The following is a 21681-nucleotide window of genomic DNA, read 5'->3' on the forward strand; positions in this document are numbered from 1 at the left end:
CCAGCCACCACTGGAGGGGACATATCACACTGGTCGCATAGTTCTATCACAGGGCTGGGCCTGTGTTCCAGCTTTGCAAACAACATTCTTGATCTTTCCAAACAACATTCTTTTCTCCTCATAATTTAGCATTTGCCCCTAGCCTTTCCCCATCCCTACAGAAATCTCAGCCTCTGGTGACAGTCCCGCCAGAGTTTTATTTTGTTTTGTTTTTAAAATAAAGAGTCTTACACACATCCCCCAAATCTACACCAACACCAGCCTCACTTTTGTATTTCTCCCATCCTTTCCCGTCCCAGCTGTATTTTATGTGGGGCAGGGTCCTGTTTGGCTTTCTGTGGAATGTTTTTCTGAAGGGTTTGGAACCAACCCAATCTCCATGTGCAAGGAAATAGCAGATCTTTCTCGTTCTCCTGACATTGGCACGACCAATTTGTGGTACGGGCAATGAAACAGGTCATTTTTCAACTTTAAATTTTGTTCCTTTACACAATCCCCCTTGTAGCATCCATTTCTTTACCGTCAGTGTGTGGGCTGGTGGATAGGTCCAGGCTGCTCAGCCCTCTACGGCCCAGAGCAGCCCAGCCCACTTTCCTCCCACCCCACTGTGTGCACCACAGCAGCACCAACAACCGCAAGGGAATTTAGACGCTTTCTTATCCAGCCTAACTCTGGTGCCCTTCCTCCCAGAAACAGGCTGGTTCTAGATGCTCAGAGAGCATGGCTCACCCCCGCCCCCCCCAAACCTGTTTTCACACCAACCACCTGGTTAACTTGCCCAGCCTTCAACACAAAACATTGCAAGTGCAGCCCCGTGACAGACTGCAGCGTGCTCCTGAGATGCCATCCCCCTAGTTCACAGCAACCATGCTCACGTGCTGTTCTGCAGCTTAATGTTTTGTTTCTCATCTCGGGTGAATCTTGAGAATGATGCTGGATTGGCCACTGGGTGACCGAAGGCTCGTGTTTACCCAGGGACCAGCAGAACCAGCATGGACAGCAACAGCCCACGTTGCCTCATGCTACTCAGAAAGGTGGAGGGCAGTTCTGTGTTTCTACTGCCCATTCTATTCTGGCCTCTACAGACACCAGCAAGAGCCCACATTGTGGTGTGCCCGCAGAGACACCGTGAACAGGACTGAAACCATCTAGATCAATGATCTAGCAGATGGCAATAGCTTTTAGTTGCTGTGCCATCTGTGGCTGGATTTGAACTGGTGACCTAGAGGTCAGAGGTTCTATATCCCATTGTCTAGTCCTTGAACCTATATTTTATTATGAATATTTTATCTATTGACAATTGAACTACAAAGTCATATCCTCCTAAAACCTCTGCAACTCAAACACTAGGCAATGCCAGACTGCAGTACTCTGCTACCCCTGAGACTTTGTAATGATACACTGCAACAAAGGCGCTGGCCAGGAGATGGAAAGAATTGAACCAACTCAACTTTCATTTTAGAGACTTCTCCAACTGCTTCCACCAGGTCAACTCTCTTGAGATGTGGTGAAGCTGACCTCTGGAACTAGCAGCTTCACTTGGTCCAGAGGAAAACAGAGAAGTGGGAAATGGGAGGAGAGTAGAGGTGGGCGAATAACAATTTTTCAACTCACTGGCAATTCTGAAAAGAATTTGTAAAAAAATTGTTTGGGGTCAAAATGAAAATTTTCAAAATTTTCATTGAATCAAAATATTTTTAAAAAAAAAAATCAGTTTTGGGTTGAAATGTTTTGTTTCAGTCTTGAACATTTTGTCATGGTTTGGATTTTAAAAAAATAAAATTAAAGGAAATTTTTAAACAAAAGTGATTTTGAACTGAAAAATTACAATATTTTGAGGTTTTCAGAATTTGATTTGGTTTTCAATCAAAACTATTTGGCAAGATTTACACAAATTTGCAAAATGGTTTAGTGTCACCGAACCTGGATTGTTCTCTGAAAAAAAATGTTTTGTGAGAAAAATTTTGCCTAGTGCTAGGGAAGAGTTGTCTTAGTCTTAACATTCATGAGCGCCTTAACCAGGTATCCTGATGTTCTAGTAACTCAAGATGGGCCTGAATCAATACGCTATAACTCACCCTCACCAAACTCTGGAAACGTTTAGTTCTGAGGCACTTGGGCTACTAGGAACCAGAGATCAGAAGGGTGGGTGTGCAGATGGGGAAGTGGCTGGGAAATAAAGGGGAAAGGGTGTGGGAATGATTTGCTACCAAAATTAGCTGGCGAACACAGAGGTCTCCAGAGAGTTCAGTTTCATTACAGATGCAGGTTGGTTAGATAGACCAAGGCAGGAGAGACCTGTGTCCTAAGAATTTGACTGCCCAGCTCATATAGAACCTTCCAGTCAAGCTTAAAAATCATCCATATTGTACAGATTTTCAAAAACTACCCATTTGCACCTCACCATAGTTTAGAAGACCACAGGAAAAAAAAAACAGACCAGTGTTCAAATAATTTAATTTTTTTTGGAACAAGCTGGAAAAGACAGCTACAGCTGCGTTGGTGGTAGTGTTAATAGGAGGGGCAGGAATCCATTCCAAAATTCTTTAAGCCAATCCTTCACTGGCTCCTGAATTGTCAGTTTCATTGGTATACAGGAAGGTATTGCATAAATGAGAGGTATATGTTCAAAATGCAGCCCAACATTTATCTAGCAGCCATAATATTTATGAAGAATATTTGCCAAACCAAAACTAGGTGTCTTTTCTTGCTAATCGTTTAGATGCAGTGTTCAAAGGCCCAAAGAATAGATTACTATTCCATAAAATCCCATTATAGCTTTCCTCCTGTGGGGCACCTTGTGAATTCTCTACGTCACATGCGTTGCTAAAGGTGCTATATGTAATTATACAAGTTTATGCCGTAGAGAGAATTTTTTTTTCAGCCGCCCTTCTCTCTCTCATGTCCTCTAGTCATTCGTGGCATTAAAACAGTAATTACAAGGCAATTCTCACTTTGGCTGTAAGTTCCCATGGGCAGGGACTGTCTCTAGACAATACCATAATATAAAGAAGAAGGACGTAAAAGTCAGTGGGTGGAGATAGGTTGGGCTGATTCTCATTCATACTAGGCCCCTGTATACTGATCTGGCTGATGGAGCAGGGCCATAAAGTCATGCAAATGTACTTTGAGCTTCCTGGAAAGGAGCGGTCAGGCATGTCTCCACATACAGCACAGCAGCTGCGCCACTGCACTGCGTCTGGTGAAGACGCTCTATGCTGACGGGAGAGAGCTCTCCTGCCAGTGTAATAAAACTGCCTCCGCGAATTGCAGAAGCTCTCCCGCTGACATAGCACTGTGCATACGAGCAGTTATGTCACTCGGGGGAAGGTTTATTCACACCCTTGAGCAACGTAAATTATGCCGACATAAGCTGTAGTGTGCACAAAGCCTGAGTGTAAGGGTATGTCTCCCCTGCAATTGGAGGTGTGACTGCAGCAGGGGTAGACATACCTGCATTAGGTTTACCTGCACTAGCATGGCTAAAACTAGCCGTGTACATGTGGGGGCGGAGGCTTCAGTGCAGATCATCAATACAAGCACATATCAGGGGCCCTGGCATGCTTGTATGGCCCGCACTGAAGCTCATGCCACCCTGTCTGCTTTGCAATTTGTCACCAAGCCAGTGCGGGACATGCCATGTCTGTGCTACAGTCCCCCTTTGGATTGAACTGCAGATACACCCTAAGTGAGAATCAGACCAGGACACATTTTTCACGGACCTCAGTTAATAAACCAGGGCTTCTTATTACAGCCTTGCAGCATCTATACGTTTTCCCTTGGGCAGCCCCTGTACCTGTTGACTTGGATAATCTTTACAGTGTGGCTCAGCAGTCTTGTGGTGGTGCTTCACCCCACTGATGCGTTCTGTAAGTCCTGCTATCCTCTACCAAGACTACAGAAGAGAGGTTGCTGCCAGGGCTGTATCAGTGTTCTCCACAGGCTGGAATTTTCTAAGGGGCCAAAGGGAAGGGCCCAAACCCCAGAAAATTTCAATGGGAGATGTCTAACTCTCTTAAGATCTTTTGAGCAATCCCATCCTTAAAGAACAGCCAGCATCTGGGGCTCTGGGATCAATTTCCATTGTAAAATATAAGAGACCCAATTCAGGCCTAGTGTTCTCAGCAGAATTTCTCCTATGAAGTCAGAGCTGCATTCGCATACACCCACTTACAATGAAATAAACAAGGCAGCAAACTCAAAGCCAATCAAAGGAAACTTTTTCACACAAGACATAATTAGACTGTGGAGCTCATTGCCCCAGGAAGTCATTGGGTATGTCTATACTGCAAGGCAAGCCCAGGGTTAGTAGAACTCGAGTTAGCAGACCTCAGGTTTGTTAACCTAGGGCTTGAGTATCTACTCTCATTTGTTACTCCAGGTTAGGAATTGTTGAACCCCAGGTCCCAACCTGGGGACCCAGCATCTACACTACATTATGGGGGTCAAAATCCACCCATATCCCAGAGTTCCCTGGTGCCCTCCCAAAATGAGGCCACTTTAGCTCTTTGCTTGTGGTGCAGCATGGAACAACTTGACTGTCCACCAAACTTGACTGTCCAGAGGACAAAGGAAGTCAAACTGTGGGATACTTTTGGCAGACTCCCAGAGCATGAGTCGAGGGGGGCTGCATCTATTCTGCAAAGCAATAGGGCTTGAACCCTGAGTCCTGGCTTGACTTAGGCCTTGTCTACACTTCAGGGGAAATTCGATCTAAGCTATGCAATTTGAGTTATGTGAATAGCGTAACTCAAATTGACGTAGCTTAGATCTGCTTACTGCAGGGTCCACACTATGCAATGTCAATGGGAGACACTCTCCCGTCAACTCCCCTTACTCCTCCCGATCTGGTGGAGTAGAGGAGTCAACGGGAGAGCGATCTGCAGTTGATTTAGCAGGTCTTCAGTAGACCTGCTAAATCGACCACCGATGCATCGATAGCCGGTCAATCCCATGGTAAGCGTAGACAAGCCCTTAGGGTTGGGCCCTCTATTCCCATGGGGTTCCGAGACCCTGGGTCCAAGCCCTGAGTTAGTGTGATTTGTGTGTAGACGGAATGGAGGCCTGAGCCCGAGTTTGAATCCGCAGCTTACACTGCAGTGTAGACATACCTATTGAGGCTAAAAATTTAGCAAGATTCAAACTGGGATTGGACCTTTATACGGATAACAAGATCATCCAGAGTTGTCACAATTAATGTTAATAAAAAATGGAGTAGGCGGCTTATGCCCAGAATAGAACAGTGGTAAGAGTGTCTGAGTTAGCAGTCAAAGAAAGGATAGCTTAATGCCACAGAGAGAAATTATATGAATCTGAATAAATTTGGACCCCATTTCTAGATACATTTGGATAAAACTGTTGCGATGGCTTGAAGAAAGCCAGACCTCCACTCCAGCTAACGCTTCTTCTACCCCCTCCAACCCTGTTCCCCTCCTTCCTTCCTCTCCCGATTCATGCATTTCTTCTGCTACTTTATTACTGTTTCCCCAACCCTAACATGTTATGTCTACATAGGACTGTCTGGTTGTGTATTATCTGATCTTGCAGCTTTGACAAGTTGTAAAATTGCGTAACTCCACTGGTGATCCCATGAAGCGTGCAGGATTTGGAAACACATACAAGCTGTCAGTCATTTACTTTTTTGTCCTTTTCATTGTTTGATTTTTTTTTTATTGATTTTCATAAAGAAACCAATCACAAACATTTTGGGGGAAGGGACAATAAACCTTATGCTTTAGGGTTTAGGCCAATCTCTATTAGGGTACGTCTACACTGCAAAAAAAACAAAACAAAACAAAAAAAACCCCACACAAATAAAAAACACAACCACCACAAAAACAAAAATGCAGCAGCTAGCCTCAGAATCCAGGTCAACTGCCTCAGGCTCCTAGGGCTCGTGCTACCGGGCTAACAGCAGCAGTGTACATAGTTCCTGCTCAGGCTGGAGCCAGGGCTCTGAAACTCAGGAAGGGGGAAGGTCTCGGAGCCCATAGCATGAGCCCCAGTTATCCGGAGCTCCAGACTCACTGTCGCAGGGTTGTTTGTTTTTTGCACTGTAGATGTATGCTTAGAGACCAGAATGAGACAATGTGAGGGGCAGATTATCCCACATCTGCTACTGTGGGGTCCTTACAACTGCCTCTGAATCAGCTGGTGCTGGCCACTGTCAGAGACAGGATACTAGACTAGCTGGACCTCCAGTCTGACACTTCCTATGTACCCCAAAGCTGAATCTGGCCTACTAGTGGCAGAGGCCACGGTGAGGAAGCAAGGTAGGATAAGGATGTCCATTCTCTTTTTCTCTCCTCCTCTCCCAAAGGAAACAAACCATAGACATTTTGTGCTGTGTTTATATCTGCACCGGCAGGTCCTGATTTTTGTAGGGAAGCAATATTCAGCTGCAAGTGAAACAGCAAGGGGCTGCAGAGGTTTTACCTGTGTATTCTTCCTCCTCTTCCACCACCTCCATCTGACTCTGGAAAACTGCTGCTTTAGAGGGCTCCATTTTGGGCATTGAAATCTCCAGCATCCTTGATTGGGAGTGATGGGAACTGGTTGTGTTGTAAGGGTGTTCGGCTGTTCCATATAAAATGAGACTCCATTCCTTTAACTTCCCTGCAATAGATGCAACAGTGACAATAAACTAACACGTCACCTTTCCATAGCACCTTCCACTTCTCAAAGCCCTTTACAAACAAGGATCAGTAAGTCTTCAGACTGCTGCTGTGAGGTGAGCATAAGTTCACAGCTGGTGAAACCGATGCACACAGAAGTAAAACAATTAGTCTAGGGACATACAGGAATGCAGTAGTGGGAATAGGACCAAAACCCAGGAGTTCTGACACCCAGCAGAACTGCCAGGAAACATCACACTTCTAAAATTTGTAAGGTATAAAAGCAGCCAAGAAAGCACAAGCAAGATCATTCAATACAAATCTTTATTAGACCACAGAGATTCTGGACTAAATTAAGGTAGCAGTTCAAGGCAGCCATGGAATTTTTAATGCGTTAACTCCTGTGTGATAAACTGCAGTTTCACTAGCTGCTTAATAACTGAACTATGGAGAGAGCCATTAACTCTAGAAGCTATAATTGGAGATAAGGAGACTTATTTTTGTCAATATCTCCAAACACAGGTTAAAGATTTTTAGAGCTGTTTTCCACAGTCTTCTAAACAGAGGATTTTTTCCCCCCAACATGATTGATTTTTAAGAACAGGACTAAGCAAGCAGCACCATTGGCTTGTAAACAAGACAGTCTGAAGGAACATTAGTAGATTATTCTGGGTTTCCTCAGGACAGTGATAACTTGCATCAAATGGAAGATATACACTATAGAGCTGATTAAATGGAATAAATATGCTCAGGAGTGAATGAGAACAAATTACAAGGCCTTAAGAAGCAGTAGAAAAGCAGCATCTCTAGAAGAAGTCTTTTCTACATGAGGAAATTATAACAATTTAATTTAGGGTTAGAGCTGGTGAAACTTTTCAGCCAAAACTTTTCAGGTGAAAAATGCAGACTTGGTGATATCAAAATGAGTCATAAATTTGTGGCAGTTTCACCAAATTGTTTTGGTAGGCAAAAAAACAGGAAGGGGGGAAAAAAACCAACAACTTATAATAAAGATGGTAGTTCAGGAACCAAATACGGCCACTGAAACAGTTGCATCTAACACAATCAGAGCCAAATCAGTGGCAAGAGCTTGTGATCCACACATACCTGGCTTTCTAGTGAGGTGCACCAGAAGGCGGGTTTTGTCACCACTCCTGTCTCCAGGTTAGACTACTATGCCTAAAAGGAAGCCATCCACAGGGAGAAAGAGCAAGTACAGAAATGCCTCGTTTCTTGGCTCTGGGAGTTTTAACTACAGTTGGATGTCAGACCTCAAACTGTGTCTAAACATTAAATGCTCCCAGGCAAAAGGCTTCCTGGACTTCATGTATTAGTTATGGGAGCATGTGGATTGCTGGGGTTGGATGCTGGATATTAGACCAATGGGTGTTTTGTCTGAGGAAGAACCGCAGGACTTGGCCTCTCAGTTCCATTGCCACAGTTTCAAAACAGCTCGGCACCTAACAAGCCGCACTCTTCTGAAAAATCAGGCCACTAGCTTTAGTGTCTAAACTGGAGCTGAACTCCCTTGAAATTCTGAGCCCAAATGTGTGTGCTGAGCCTCTCTGCAAATTCTAGCCACAGTTGTTATATTTGCAAACCTGCCCCTAAAGAGACTCACATCCATTTAAAAAAAAAAAATCTGTGGTTCTCCCCCCATCAGTTATTGCTCCCCTCACCACAGTACCTCAGCACCTCACCATCTGTTACTGTATTCATCTTCACCACACCTTAGGGAAGTACTATTATGCCCATTTTACAGATGGGGAATTGAGGCACAGAGAGACTAAGTGACTTACCTAAGGTGGAGGAGGTAATTGAACACAGGTCTCTCAGTTCCCCAGCTATACCCTGCCACTTTATTCTCTTCTAGCTGTGGCTCTAATCTGATGGCTATTTTATTTGCTTTTTCTGCTAATGTCAATTTTTGGGGGAGCAAGCATCTGAAACTTGTTGAAAATATCTTCCTTTTTCTGATATTTTTTGTATCTGTTTCAACACTTTTCAGTTTCTTGCCATGGTACAATTTAATATGTTCATTTTTATTCATTGAACAAATATTTTAAAATCCCATGTAATGCAGTGCCCTAATAATTAAGGCTAAGATTTAGTCACGGGTATTTTTGGTAAAAGTCATGGACAGGGCACAGGCAATAAATAAAAATTCACGGCCTGTGACCTGTCCATGAGTTTTACCAAAAATACCCCTGAGTAATTCTCTACTTCTGGGTCCCGGCTGCTCCGGGGGTCCCTGCTGGGATGGGAGGCCCTGCTCCAGTGCTGGGGGTTGACTGCCCCCTGGCCGCTGTTCCCAGGGAACACTCTCCGGATGGCCTCAGGTCACTGCTCCAGCCACTCCAGGACCACTGCTGCTTGGGCGGTCCCTGGGGCACCACGAGGACCACAGCTCAGGTGTTTCCCGGGGCCCCCCCAACCAGCAGCCAGTGCTGCTGGCCCTGGGTCAGCCCCCAGGATCACTGCTCAGACACTCCCCAGGGGCACCCCCCAGGACCACTGCTTGGGGCGGTCCTGGGACCAGCCACTGCTTGTGCAGTCCCCAGGGCCAGCTGCACCAGCTGCTGTGGAAGTCCAAGGTCGCAGAAAGTCACAGAATCTGTGACTTCTAACCTCCGTGAAAGAATTGCAGCCTTACTAATTAATCGCTGCTCATCAGCACAGCTGCTGAAATATTATTCTCCAATTAGGTCAAAATTAACTTGACTTTACAAATTAATTACTAAATTATTTTAAAAAAAACAATCTAATTTAAGGTTTCAGAGTAGCAGCCGTGTTAGTCTGTATCCGCAAAAAGAAAAGGAGGACTTGTGGCACCTTAGAGACCAACAAATTTATTTGAGTGTAAGCTTTCGTGAGCTGCAGCATGGAAAACTGCATGCATCCGATGAAGTGAGCTGTAGCTCACGAAAGCTGATGCTCATATAAATTTGTTTGTCTAAGGTGCCACAGGTACTCCTTTTAATCTAATTTAAGCCTCCATTTCCCTCTTCCAGTTCTGTATTTATTACACACTTCATGTCATTATTTGCTGCCACAGAAGTCCCTTGACTATAGCCTGGTGGCTGTTTGTGGTCTGCCTCGGTTCAGGTTTCAGTGAAACAATCTCGCCAGGTCTGCACACTCTGGAACGGCATTTGTTGCTCCAATTGCTAATGCTGTGCACTACCTTGGAAGTAGCGTGGCCACTGACACGTTCCCCGAACACCAGGCATTAAATTAAGGCCTTTACATTTCTTTGTTCTGAACCATTATATTCTGATTTTATCACCTTCGTTCTTGGGGTCAGCAAATTCAGTTTCACAGTAATGTTAATTTTACAATTAATTCTTAGATTATCCTTTGATAGACAAGTTTGTCAACCCCTTCAGCATAAAGAATTTCATCAGATTTCGTCACATCAAGTCCTACTAGACCTCAAGAGGACATCTAGTCCAGCCCCCTATGCTGCAGCAGGACCAAGTAAACCTAGACCATCCCTGACGGCATTTGTCCAACCTGTTCTTAAAAACCTCCAGTGATGGGGATTCCACAACCTCCCGAGATAACCTGTTCCAGTACTGAACTATCCTGATACATATTGGGAATATTTTCTAACTAACTTAATTGTTCCTTGCTGCAAACTAAGGCGGTTACCTCTTGTCCTGCCCTTGGTGGATGAACACAACTGATCACCAGATTTAGGTATAGATACAGCTATATGGACTAGGGGAAAACAGCTTTTCTAATGAAGGAGTCAGTAACCAGATGACAGTCTGGGATTCTTCTAATGTCTACAAACACTCTGAAGTTCTCAAGATGAAGTTCATCCACACTTACAGCAGGGGGACCAGAATTTGGAAGGCCAAAATTATTACTCCGTTTAGGCACCTGCATTTGAAACTGTGCTTTGTATTGCAACATTTTCCTTAAGAATCGTGGCAAAGTTATATCCAACAAACCCAGCTGAAAGCATAATTCCAAGTAAGCACAGACATTTGCATCAAGTACGACATGGTCGGTGAAGGAGCATGACAACTGCACTCGGTGCATTACACCAAATCAGAAGCTCAGATGCTACTGGTGACAATCTAGAGAGACAACACTGTGCTCACCTCGCCTCTCTGGGTTGCGCATGTGGGATGGCGTGTCATGGATCTTCAGAGTCCATTCCCCTTCTGCCTTCTCCCCCCAGCAGTGGACGGTCATGAATTCCCAGTTTTTAAATCCTTCGTTAGAGATATCAAACACTCTGCAATTGAAGAGTAGTGTCAATGCATTACTCAAGACAATTAAACAGGGAGCACTGCGAGGTGCTAAAAGATATGCACCCTAATGGCTTCTCACCGCAGTGCGGACAACCCAGGAGCAAACTGCAGAGTGCACTGACAGTGCTATGCTCTAACTCAGGGGTGGGCAAACTGCGGCCCGCGGGACTGTCCTGCCTGGCCCCTGAGCTCCCAGTCAGGGAGGCTAGCCCCCCCCCCCCCCCCCCCAGTGACACCACCATGTGGGCAGCGTGGCTTGTGCCTGCCCACCTCCCAGGCTTTCAAATAAGCTGGTCCAGCTGCTCTGAGCGGTCTGGTAAGGGTAAGGGGGCAGGGGGCGGTTGGATGGGGCAGAGGTTCGGGGGGGTAGTCAGGAGATAGGGAGCGGGGGGGCAGTTAAGGACGGGGGTCCTGGGGGGGGCGGATAGGTGGCTGGAGCCACGCTGTTTGGGGAGGCACAGTCTTCCCTACCCAGCCCTCCATAACCGTTTCGCACCTCCGATGTAGCCCTCGGGCCAAAAAGTTTGCCACCCCTGCTCTAACTGCTCCGTGTGGACACGGCTAACGCAAACTAAAAGGTACCCAGCTTGCTGTAACTTAGTGCTGTTTGAAAGAGGACAATGTTAACATGAACTAGGTACCTTTTAGTTCGTGCCAGAAGCCTCCACATGGAGCAGATAGAGGGCAACAGTTTGGTGCACTCTGCAATTCACAGCCCCGTAGTCTACACTGTGGCACAGTGTAGACATAGCTTAAGTCAGGAGTTCTCAAAGATTTTCATTAGAATGGGCTGCATCTTAACAGCGAGATGGTCTTGTGTCCAACACCCATCCCATTGGTGATGGCACAGGCCACCTCCCCTCCCATCAGGACCGGTGTAACATCCCTGTGGCAACTGCAGCACTGCCTGCCATGGAGAATTAACATTAGGAAAGTATCTTTTAATGCAACTTAGCAGCTAGAATCAAACAGGAGAGCCAACGCTAAGAGACCAGCCAACAGCTTGGGAACCATCGTTCTAATCTCATGCTCGTACATGACTTACAATAAAAATTAACCCCAAAGGGCAGAACACAGCATTGTAAAAATAATCTACCCAGAGACTCTGCTGGTAAAATAGCACCTGGTTACAGAGAGAAATTAAGAGCCAAGGTTTGGGACATCGATTTTTTTGGTAATAATTAAACATCCACCACTGGGTCTGCTTCCGATTCAGGGTATTTACACCAAGGCCTTGAGCACTGGACATGATCAGGCAGCTTCTAGATACTATAAAGGCCCTGATCCTGCACCAAGAGCCATGAGGACACACCCCGCATGCACACATGGAGTCCTACTGAAGTCATTCCCAAGCACATTGTTGGAACTATATTAAAAACCATACTGCAGACACAGTACAGAGTGCTCGATACGGCTGCGTTTCAATGTAGCAGTTTGCTCAGCGTGGGTGTGGCCAGGGCATCATATTGGAATCAAATTCATAGTGTATTTACCAAAAACTTAAAGACCAAATATTCATCATGCCAGACCCTCAGCCCTAGTAAGTCCCTAGTCATCTCCTATCTCCCACAAAGGGTGTTCCCAGGGAAAGGGAGTATGGCCCATAGCTCTAAACTACAGCAGAGACTCCAGATGTTATATAATCTGCCACAGAACTGGAGGGGAAGCAAAATACTCCTATGCACGTTCCCTTTCTCAGCCTTGCCCAGCAGATTATGCAAAACATAGTTGACAAAAACACTACCCAAGGGTCTTGCATAACAAAATGTATCTTGCTCGCTGCACGAGTGTGGCTTCAATTTAGGAGACTACTCCATAGCACGGACATGCAATGAAGTCTTGTAACCACAGTACTCTGCTATTTAATCATTGCTGAGAAGTGGGGAGACGCTGCCGATTGTGTGAAGCCACCTCTCCTGATTATAGTCAGCTCACGTCTCAGCTGTAAATCCTCCAGTAACATATTCCAACTGTAAATTGAACTATCTGTTCCAGGGAAGAGTGGACACTACAATGGACTGGGGGAAAGCAGCTTTTCTAATGAAGGAGTCAGTAACCAGATGGCAGTCTGGGGTTCTTCTAACGTCTACAAACACTCCGAAGTTCTCAAGATGAAGGTCATCCACACTTACAGCAGGGGGACCAGAATCTGGAAGGCCAAAACGATTACTCAGTTTAGGAATACAACACACACCACTTTCCCTACTTCACCTTCATCCCCACTTGTGAGATTTCTGGAACAGCCACTATCTTGTAAAGTAAAAGTTCTGTGAAGCAGTTTATAGCTTGCAAAGAAGAGCCACTAGGAATCAAAGCTCTTATTTTGGGGGGTTTGTTTGGGGTTTGTTTGTTTTTTCCCCATACATTAAAGATGTATGTATGTTTCATACTAGAACTGGAACATTTCTTTTGGCAAATAGTAAGTCCGCCAAAAATGCATTTTCCGTTTTGTTAATTGAGATCAAATTTGGCAAATGGTTTTGGGGAAAAAAAACTGGGAAGTGTTGAAACATTTAATAGAATCATAGAAATGTAGGGCTGGAACGCACTAAGGCAGGACCAAGTAAACTTAGACCATCCCTGTCCTTAAAAACCTCCAATGATGGGGATTCCACAAATTCCTTTGAAAGCCTAGTCCAGAGCTTAACTACCCTTATAGTTAGAAAGTTTCCTAATATCCCTTACTGTAGATAAATCCATTACTTCTTGTCCTGCCTTCAGCAGGCATAGAAAATAATTGATCACCATCCCATTATAACAGATATTTAACATATCTGAAGACTTCTCAGGTTCCCCTTCAGTCTTCTTTTCTCAAGACTAAACACATCCAGTTTGTGTTTGTTTGGGTTTTTTTTAAAACCTTTCCTCAAGGGTCAGGTTTTCTAAATCTTTTATAGTTTTTGTTGCTCTTCTCCAGACTCTCTCCACTTTGTCTACATCATTCCTAAAGTGTGGGACTGAGAACTGGACACAGCACTCCAGATGAGGCCTCACCAGTACCAAGCAGGGACAATTACTTTCCATATATTACATATGACACTCCCATTAATGCACCCAGAATGATAATAGCCTTTTTCGCTACCGCACTGTGATTTTGGCTTATATTCAATTTGTGGTCCATTATAACCCCCAGGTCCTTTTCAACAGTATTACTGTCTAGCCAGTTATTCTCCATTTTGTAGCTATGCAGTTGATTTGTTTTTTCTTCCAAAAGGTAGTACTTTGCACTTGTCTTTACTGAATTTCATCTTGTTGATTTCAGACCATTTCTCCATTTTGTCATTCTGTTATAAGCATACTCTCCACTCCATTATCCACGTCATTACTGAAAATACTGAATAATACTGGACCCAGAACAAACCCCTGCGGGACTCCGCCAGATACATCCTCCCAGTGCGAAAGCAAACCATTGACAGCTACTCTTTGACTACCGCCTTTTAAACAGGTATGCACCCCCATCTTATAGTAATTTCATCTAGATCACATTTGCCAAAAGCCTTTCTAAAAATCAAGATATATCATGACTAAACTTCCCCATAGCCACCAGGGCAGTAACCTTGCCAAAGAAGGAAATTAGGTTGATTTGGCATGATTTGTTTTTGACAAATCCATGTTGCTATTGCTTATTACCCTGTTATCCTTTAGGTGCTCACCAATTGACTGTATAATAATCAGTAGCAGTGTTTTCTGGGTATTGAAGTTAGGCTGACGGGTCTATAATTCCCCAGATCTTCTTTGTTTCCCTTTTTAAAGATAGGCGCCATGCCTCATTTTGACATTTTCAAAATGAACCTTTTCAGCACTTTGTTTCAAAGTCACAGTTCACTAAGCCTGCCACTGAATTCCCCTTCTGGCCTGACATTTTCCAGGAGAGTTCTGTGCAGATTCACCATGTCCCAGTCAAGCATATCATTTTGGGGGCTGGAGGGGTGAGGAAGAGGGAAAAGTTGCCCCTTCTTTTAAAATGACAGTGCAAAACATGATGGTAGCCAGTCCCAGGCTAACCTGGCCCTGTGCCTGCTGCTGCAACTGCATGGCCATATAGATTCAGCGGTTCTCACCTTCTTGCCAAGAGCTGAGACTCCGTCCCTGAAGGAGAAGTTAAGTTAATCTGCAGGTCCCCGCGCCGAGGGTGCTCAATGCTGACTCGCGCAATGACGTGCTCCAGGTACACCACGCGCTGGTCGTAGTAGTTGGCACAGGCGTTGGTCACGGTGGTCGTGCGCACCGTCTGGTCGGCCTGGATGTCCCTAGAGGGGAAGCAAGGGCAGTTTGCAATGGAAAGGAGAGCAATGTGCCATCACTGGGGGAACTGAGTTACACAAATAGGACAATGGCCACACAGATGGAATCTGCTGACTGTAACTGATTGGGCCCTGCTGCATTTTATGAGGCCAGTTCTCGCTGACCCTTCTCGTTGGCCACAGCGTTCAGTTCTCCAAGAGGTGCCCCCCACAGGCTGTGCTCTGGGGAGGCCTGTGGGCACAAAAGTAATTGACAGCCCTGCAAACAGCCATTACTCCCATGTCAGTGCTGGAGAAGTCTCCCAGGGTCAGCTCCAGGAGTGAATAGCAGATGGATGGAACCACCAACTCCACCTCTGCCAGCAGCACATGGAGATCCCCAAAGAAGTGGGCTCTGCGGTGAAAAATGGGTTCATGGCCCCTGCAGAGGCTCCCCAGATCCTGCCTCCCAGACAGCAGAAGTGAATGAGTCACACTGCGGCAGGCTCTCCTGTGCCCAGACACAAAGGGAGCAGAATTTGACCCCCACAGCGTGCTGGGAGATTATGGAACAGTCTTTGAAGTACTCCACTGAGTTCCTTCCTTTGATCAAACTTTTCTGGCTACTGTGTAGAATACTGAGTGGAATCTATAGCACTTGCTCATTCTGAAACACATGCCCTGGAGGAGCTGATCAAACAAGAATAGCAGTCCCCCAACTGCTCTTAAAACCCTGCTTTCCAAACCTAGCCCGGCTGGCTTGATGTTTGCTCATATCAGCTGCTGGATCCTTCACAACTGAAATTTTCAAATTTCAGCGACCACATTCTTAACTACACAAACAATCGCCACCCACCAAAGGATTAATTCCCAGTGAATCTCTCAGCATTGTTATTAATGTATAATTTATTAGAGGGAGCATTTTCTCAATTATTCCCCAAGTTTCCTCTGGGGATACCGCCAAGCGTATGCTTTGGATTCTTGCAGGGATTACATAGCGTGCCTTTATTTTGCCTTGGTCATAAAAAACAATCTAAATAATTATAAACAGTGATGTAATTCCCTGGGAGGGTTTCTAAGTATTTGAAAACATTATTTGCATGCACCAGGAACAGACTTCAAGATGCTCCTCTCTCTTCATGACTTAAAAGCTTCAAAAATTCATAGTCTTGGCTGCTTTAGTGGCTTTGTCAGCTAGTCCTTCTGGTCCAAAGTGACCGTAACATGGAGATTTTAACATGGCATTTTACACTGAGGTTATTATATAGTAGTTGTATTATTGTAGCACCTAGTCATGGACCAGCACCAGGGCTAGGTGCTGTACAAACACAGAACAAAAAGAGGGTCTCTGCCCCCAAAGAGTTTCCCATCTAAGTATAAGAGTTAAGACAAAGTTGCACCAGGGCCTGGGTTGGCTATTCAGAACATCCCAGCTTTTCTCCAGGCACTCCTTACATCACCCATCATACCAGAGCCCTTAGGGTGGCTTTGCATCCAACCCAAAACTGAATTTGATGGCAGGCGGATGAAATCTGTTGCTGTGTAGGTGTCTAACACCCAGGTGAAACAGAACCCACCACAGCAGCATCTGGGGAAAAGTTCTGGAATGATGTGCAGCCAACTGCAGTTCCACATTATGTTGTACCTGACTAGCTATAAACTGTTCCTATGCAAGATTGGGGAAAAAAAGCATCAAGCCAGACTAATTTCCAATCATCTTCAGGGTTCAGAAAAAGTTCATTGGAGTTAGTAATCAGAAACACTGGACACCATCATGAGGCCAAAACATCTTACTCCTTCCAGACAGACTTCACAAATTACTTAATGCAGCACAAAAATGGCCTAAAGATCTAGCAAGCCAGGTCTTTTGGGGACATCACCAGCAAGAGGAATGCTGTGTTTAAACCTCAGGGACTGGGCTGCAGCATCTGAATTCAGTTACACCTGGCTTCAGGTAGGTAACTCGTATGAAACTCCCACCAGCTATTAAGACACAGAACCTGGTTCATCACCAGGTCACTACAATATTTACACCGGTGATACTTTACTCCCTGTGTGTGTGTGCGTGTGCAACACAGATATTTATATCACACACACCCCTCCCCCCCCCGTGGGTGGATTGGTAAGTGGATGGATGGAAACCTCCTCATATTATGTTGCCAGCTCTCATGATTTTGTCATGAGAGTCATGATAGTTATTGCTTGCCTTAAAGTCCCAACTCCTGGAGTCAAGTGGGTACGTGATGATTTCAGCCTTTATTCTTAACGAAAAAGTAAGTTTTCTAGCCCTCGTGTGTGGAGAAAGCTTCAAAGTGTGACCCCAGTGCGCCCAAAGGCTCAAAAAGCAGAAGGCAAATAAAATGAACCCCCCCATCTAGTCTTTTTACACAATCTCAGGATTTTAAGGCCAATCTCGGGATTTTTGGTGAGCCTGACTCATGATTTGAGCATTTGGGGTTGACAATATGGTATTCACAGACACGGTCAACAAGGGAGAGTGTCCTGACAAATTAAAGCTAAGCCAGGCTAAACCACTCTTTGTAGCTTTGTCTTATTCCCCCCCCCCGCCCCCCCTCATCTCTTTCCACATACTCATGCTAAACAAGGAGCCAGAGGGGCTGCTTAATGAAACAAGAATCTGGGCCCATTTCCTTCACTTGCCAGCCTCAATTGCATTTCCCCTGTTCATGTCTGGAAACCACAACAAACTTGTTTTGTTTACTCATTGTTTCCTATTATTTCACAACAAACAGTAACAAATCGATGCTATCTGCATCACAACTCATTGTCCTACCCATAACACCAGTCTGCTGAAGGGCTCAGTGGTAACCAGATGGTTCTGAACGGTCCTCAAAGATCTATGAGTTATGGATCACAAACTTTTTATTAATTAGTATTATTATTAGGGCCACATTCCTCCTTGATTTAAAAAGAGGGTCTGTATCAGAAACTGTTTTATGAACTTCTTTGGCTACAAATTCATAACTGCTTTGCAGTCTCTATTTGCTCCAATAAAATAACGATCTTTTGATTAGCAAATCACTGGTTCTGGAAAGGAGGATGTGTCTTACCAGGAATTTTGATTCTTTAAGAGCCAGATCGACTAATCTGGCCCAACAGATTATTCTGCTCATGGTCATCAATTCCCACAATGGGAAACACATTTACATGCCTGTTTCCATTTAGGCTGAAACTTTAATGCCTGGGCTGACAGATCTACTGCACCAGAGAAGAGAAGAGGAATTTCTCCCTAAAGGGCCTGATCAAAAATCCATTGAATGGGAGTCTATTGATTTCAACAGAGACTTTGGATCAGGCCTAAAGAAAGGGGGAAAAAAGGTCTACAAAAGACCTATAATTGCACCTGAGTAGCCATGAACTGGCCTTGAAGACTGTAGAGCACCGAACTGGCCTGCCTTTTACTTTGAAGTCTTTCCACTGTTTATAAAAAACTCTGAAGTAGTGAACACCAGGAAAGCCAGCCCAGATGCATTCTGCAACATATGCCGGAGTTTAACACAAGTTATTGGGTTCAGTACAGGAGTCACAAGATGAAATTCTATGCTCTGGGTTATGCAGGAGGTCAGACTAGAACATCGTGTCCATTCTGGCCTTTAAATCTATGAAAAATACATCTCGCGCAGATGGCCAGCACAAATTGTATGAGAAGTGCTGCTCTAAATGAGGCCCAGTTCTTGCTGTCCCCATCTTAGCACAGCAGAAAAGATTTCTGATATGATCAAGACAGCTTTTGTTCCCAGTTTTAGTACAGAGGAATTGGAGGGTTTTCCGGATGGTCCTTCATTTCAGGACATTGCCTGCAATGTGGATTGTTCCAGAATCATTCCCCTTGTGTCCAGGTACCCTAATGGAAGATCCCTGGTACTTCAGAGGTCACTCCATCTGGGATACCCCTTCATAGCGATTTCTCCCTGGGATGGGGAGACATGGCAAATCATAATAAAAACTGTATGCAAAACCAGACAGTTTGCATGCATCAACTGCTGGGCTTCTGTTTGGAAGAGAGGAATTTGAGTCAAGCTGCTAGAGGATGGTCTCATTAATAGCATCCATTTCAAACAAATTCAAATCAAAGTACCCTCAGATATTTACACAATGAACTAGGCTCAGAACTGGCATGTACCTAGCATATCTTATCTCCTGCATCTTGCCATCAGCCTATACGCTGCGTCTGAAGCGGCACTAAGATGAATTGCTGCAAAAGCTTCTAACCAACCAGTTATGGGGATTTAAGAAACAAAAAACTACCCTGTCCCCTTGCTACAGCACTTCTGATAGTGCTTCAAATCTCTGCTTATTTGGTGCAAATCAGAAAAGAGACAAGACCACTGGAATTCTCAGGACCTTTGTTCACCAACACAAACCTGGCTTCATTTTCTAAATAAGGGGGTACCCTTAGTTTTTGCACAACTGGACCAAATTGCCAGGCTCAGGTGACTGCTGTCCCAGCCACAGACTTGCTTGCCTCTCCTTCTTCCCTTGAGGTCAACAACTTCCTCACTTCCCTACCCACAAGCCATCCTTAAGGGCCTGCCCCTGCAAACACGTCCCAGAATAGCATTTGCTCCCCTTTGTAAGCCCTGTAGGGAATGTTGGCAGGTTTGGGCCCTAACATAGGGGCATCTACAGAGTTCAGAAAAAGCACTAAATACCACGAGACTCTCCATAAGACTTCCAGAGTGGACAATGCTGTGTTTAGAAAAGCAAGTGGCAGAATAAAGCAGAAAGTCATTGTCTTCTTTGGTCTCTTCTTAACAGAGTGAGAAACACAGCTTCCATTTAAGAAGGAAAATACACACATAGTCCTTGGGGCTGCAGAGAAAAGCTTGAAAACTTGATCCCTACAGGTTCTGAAATCAAAAGAACCCAGTGTGCATTATTTGTTAAAAAAATCAGGAGGTTATTATTATTTGCCTTCTGGTTTCTGAGCCTTGACAGTGCACTTGCTCCACATTTCCAAGCCTCTCTTTGCAACCATGAGGGCTAGAAACTTACTTTTAAAACAAAACAAAAAAACCCCTGAAGTTCTCACTCCTTCACATGCCTCCAGGAGCTGGGGTTTTCAGAACAAACACCAACTATCACAAGACTCATGAAAAATTTATGAGAGTTGGCCACCATGAATACTTCAAACACCATGCAGATAGCAGGGGCACTCCCCACGTCAAACCAGAGTTCAAACTCAACTCCAAGGGCATAGTTATTCACCCCCCGTGCACACATACACTAGGCAGGCCATTCATCCAGTTTTAAGCTGGACAGGTCTGCTTTTCTAAGCATTGTCCCCCATCCAGCACGGAGACAAAAATCAGACATGGTGTTGTCTGGTATTGGACAGCGTGTGTGCAAGGGGGCATGAAGCAGCACACTCTTAAAAATGGCTTCCCCCGGGCGGCGTGACCTTGCCCAGACAATGTGGGTGAGATCCAGCCAGCAGGGACGTGGTCCTGCCACATAGTCTAATTTACCTCCATGCATGGCGCTTGGATAGCGGAGTGCATTCACAGGCAAGTATTAGTAACTGTAACCGAAAGTGATTATTTATGATGGAGGTTACACATTGTCTGCCCAAGCTAGAATATTTATGCCTTCACATAGTCCTGGTGCTGGGGGACTTCTACAAGTGACCACTCACCTGGGTATCCTATCTGAGCTTCCAATGCAGACGTGCTGGGTGGGTGCTTTTTTCCATTTCTTAGCTTCCATTACAATAGCTTCTGCATTAACCAGACCATATCCATATAGATGGCTAACTGAAAAGACAGAAGACTCAGAAATCTACTTGCTTAAAGATATTAACAGAGTTTAAAAGTCACTTATGTGTGTGGGGGGGGGAAATGTTTAACCTTGATTTCTTAGAGGGGGAAAAAAATACTAAACATGCAAAAAAAAAGATCCAAATTTCACCTTTTCCTGTGGCACAGGCTCTAGGGGCTTAGGGAAACTCTTCTCATTAGAATCCCATCACCACCTTGAAGACTCTGTCAAACTTTTTGTGGTTCTCCTCACTGTCTACACAGCTCAAAAGATACAGGAGGAAGCCGTCTGCTGTCTATTTCAATGTGGGCACTGGGGGCCTGGTACTACAGGCTTTCCCATGATCTTGTTACACCAGAGGAAACAGATATATCTAGTGGTGGAGGTCACTACAAAAATCTATCCAGGTATTTATAAAGTATCTGTCACTGTGGTGGCTGGGTATCTCAAACATTAATGAATGTTTGTCTCGATCCCCACAACACCCCTGTGAGGCAGGGAAATGCTAATAACCCCAGGCACAAGGAAATTAAGCGATTGGCTGCAAGTTACACACCTAAACGGTGGCAGATCCATGAATCGAATGCTGTCAGACACCTCACCTGCTCAACCCTCTTTCCAAATGGTCTTTCTTCAGTGGTTCTACAGCACAACATTTAACAAGGGCCTAAACCGAGTTTTCTTTTAATCTTTGTTTTCAGCTGTGACGCCCTATTTGACCAGGCAAAAGCTGAAGGTATCAAGTTTTTGGACTGAGTTGGCACGATGGTCTACTGAGAGATATTCATTCTCCAAACTGTATTT

At 44.8% G+C, this 21681-nt stretch overlaps 1 protein-coding gene across 1 annotated transcript in view; it reads right to left on the bottom strand.

The window, feature by feature from the left end:
- PCSK6 (proprotein convertase subtilisin/kexin type 6) overlaps positions 1 to 21681 on the bottom strand; it is a 115023-nt gene that overhangs the window by 18392 nt on the left and 74950 nt on the right. Inside the window, exons 11-14 of the mRNA XM_074966555.1 lie at positions 20756 to 20873; positions 14938 to 15126; positions 10724 to 10860; positions 6436 to 6615 (exon numbers count right to left, since the gene is read on the bottom strand). Of these exons, the coding sequence (XP_074822656.1) occupies positions 6436 to 6615; positions 10724 to 10860; positions 14938 to 15126; positions 20756 to 20873 (624 nt within the window). The remainder of the gene's footprint in view (positions 1 to 6435; positions 6616 to 10723; positions 10861 to 14937; positions 15127 to 20755; positions 20874 to 21681) is intronic.

This window comes from Natator depressus, chromosome 10, assembly GCF_965152275.1.
Source record: "Natator depressus isolate rNatDep1 chromosome 10, rNatDep2.hap1, whole genome shotgun sequence".
NCBI classification, from domain to species: domain Eukaryota; kingdom Metazoa; phylum Chordata; order Testudines; family Cheloniidae; genus Natator; species Natator depressus.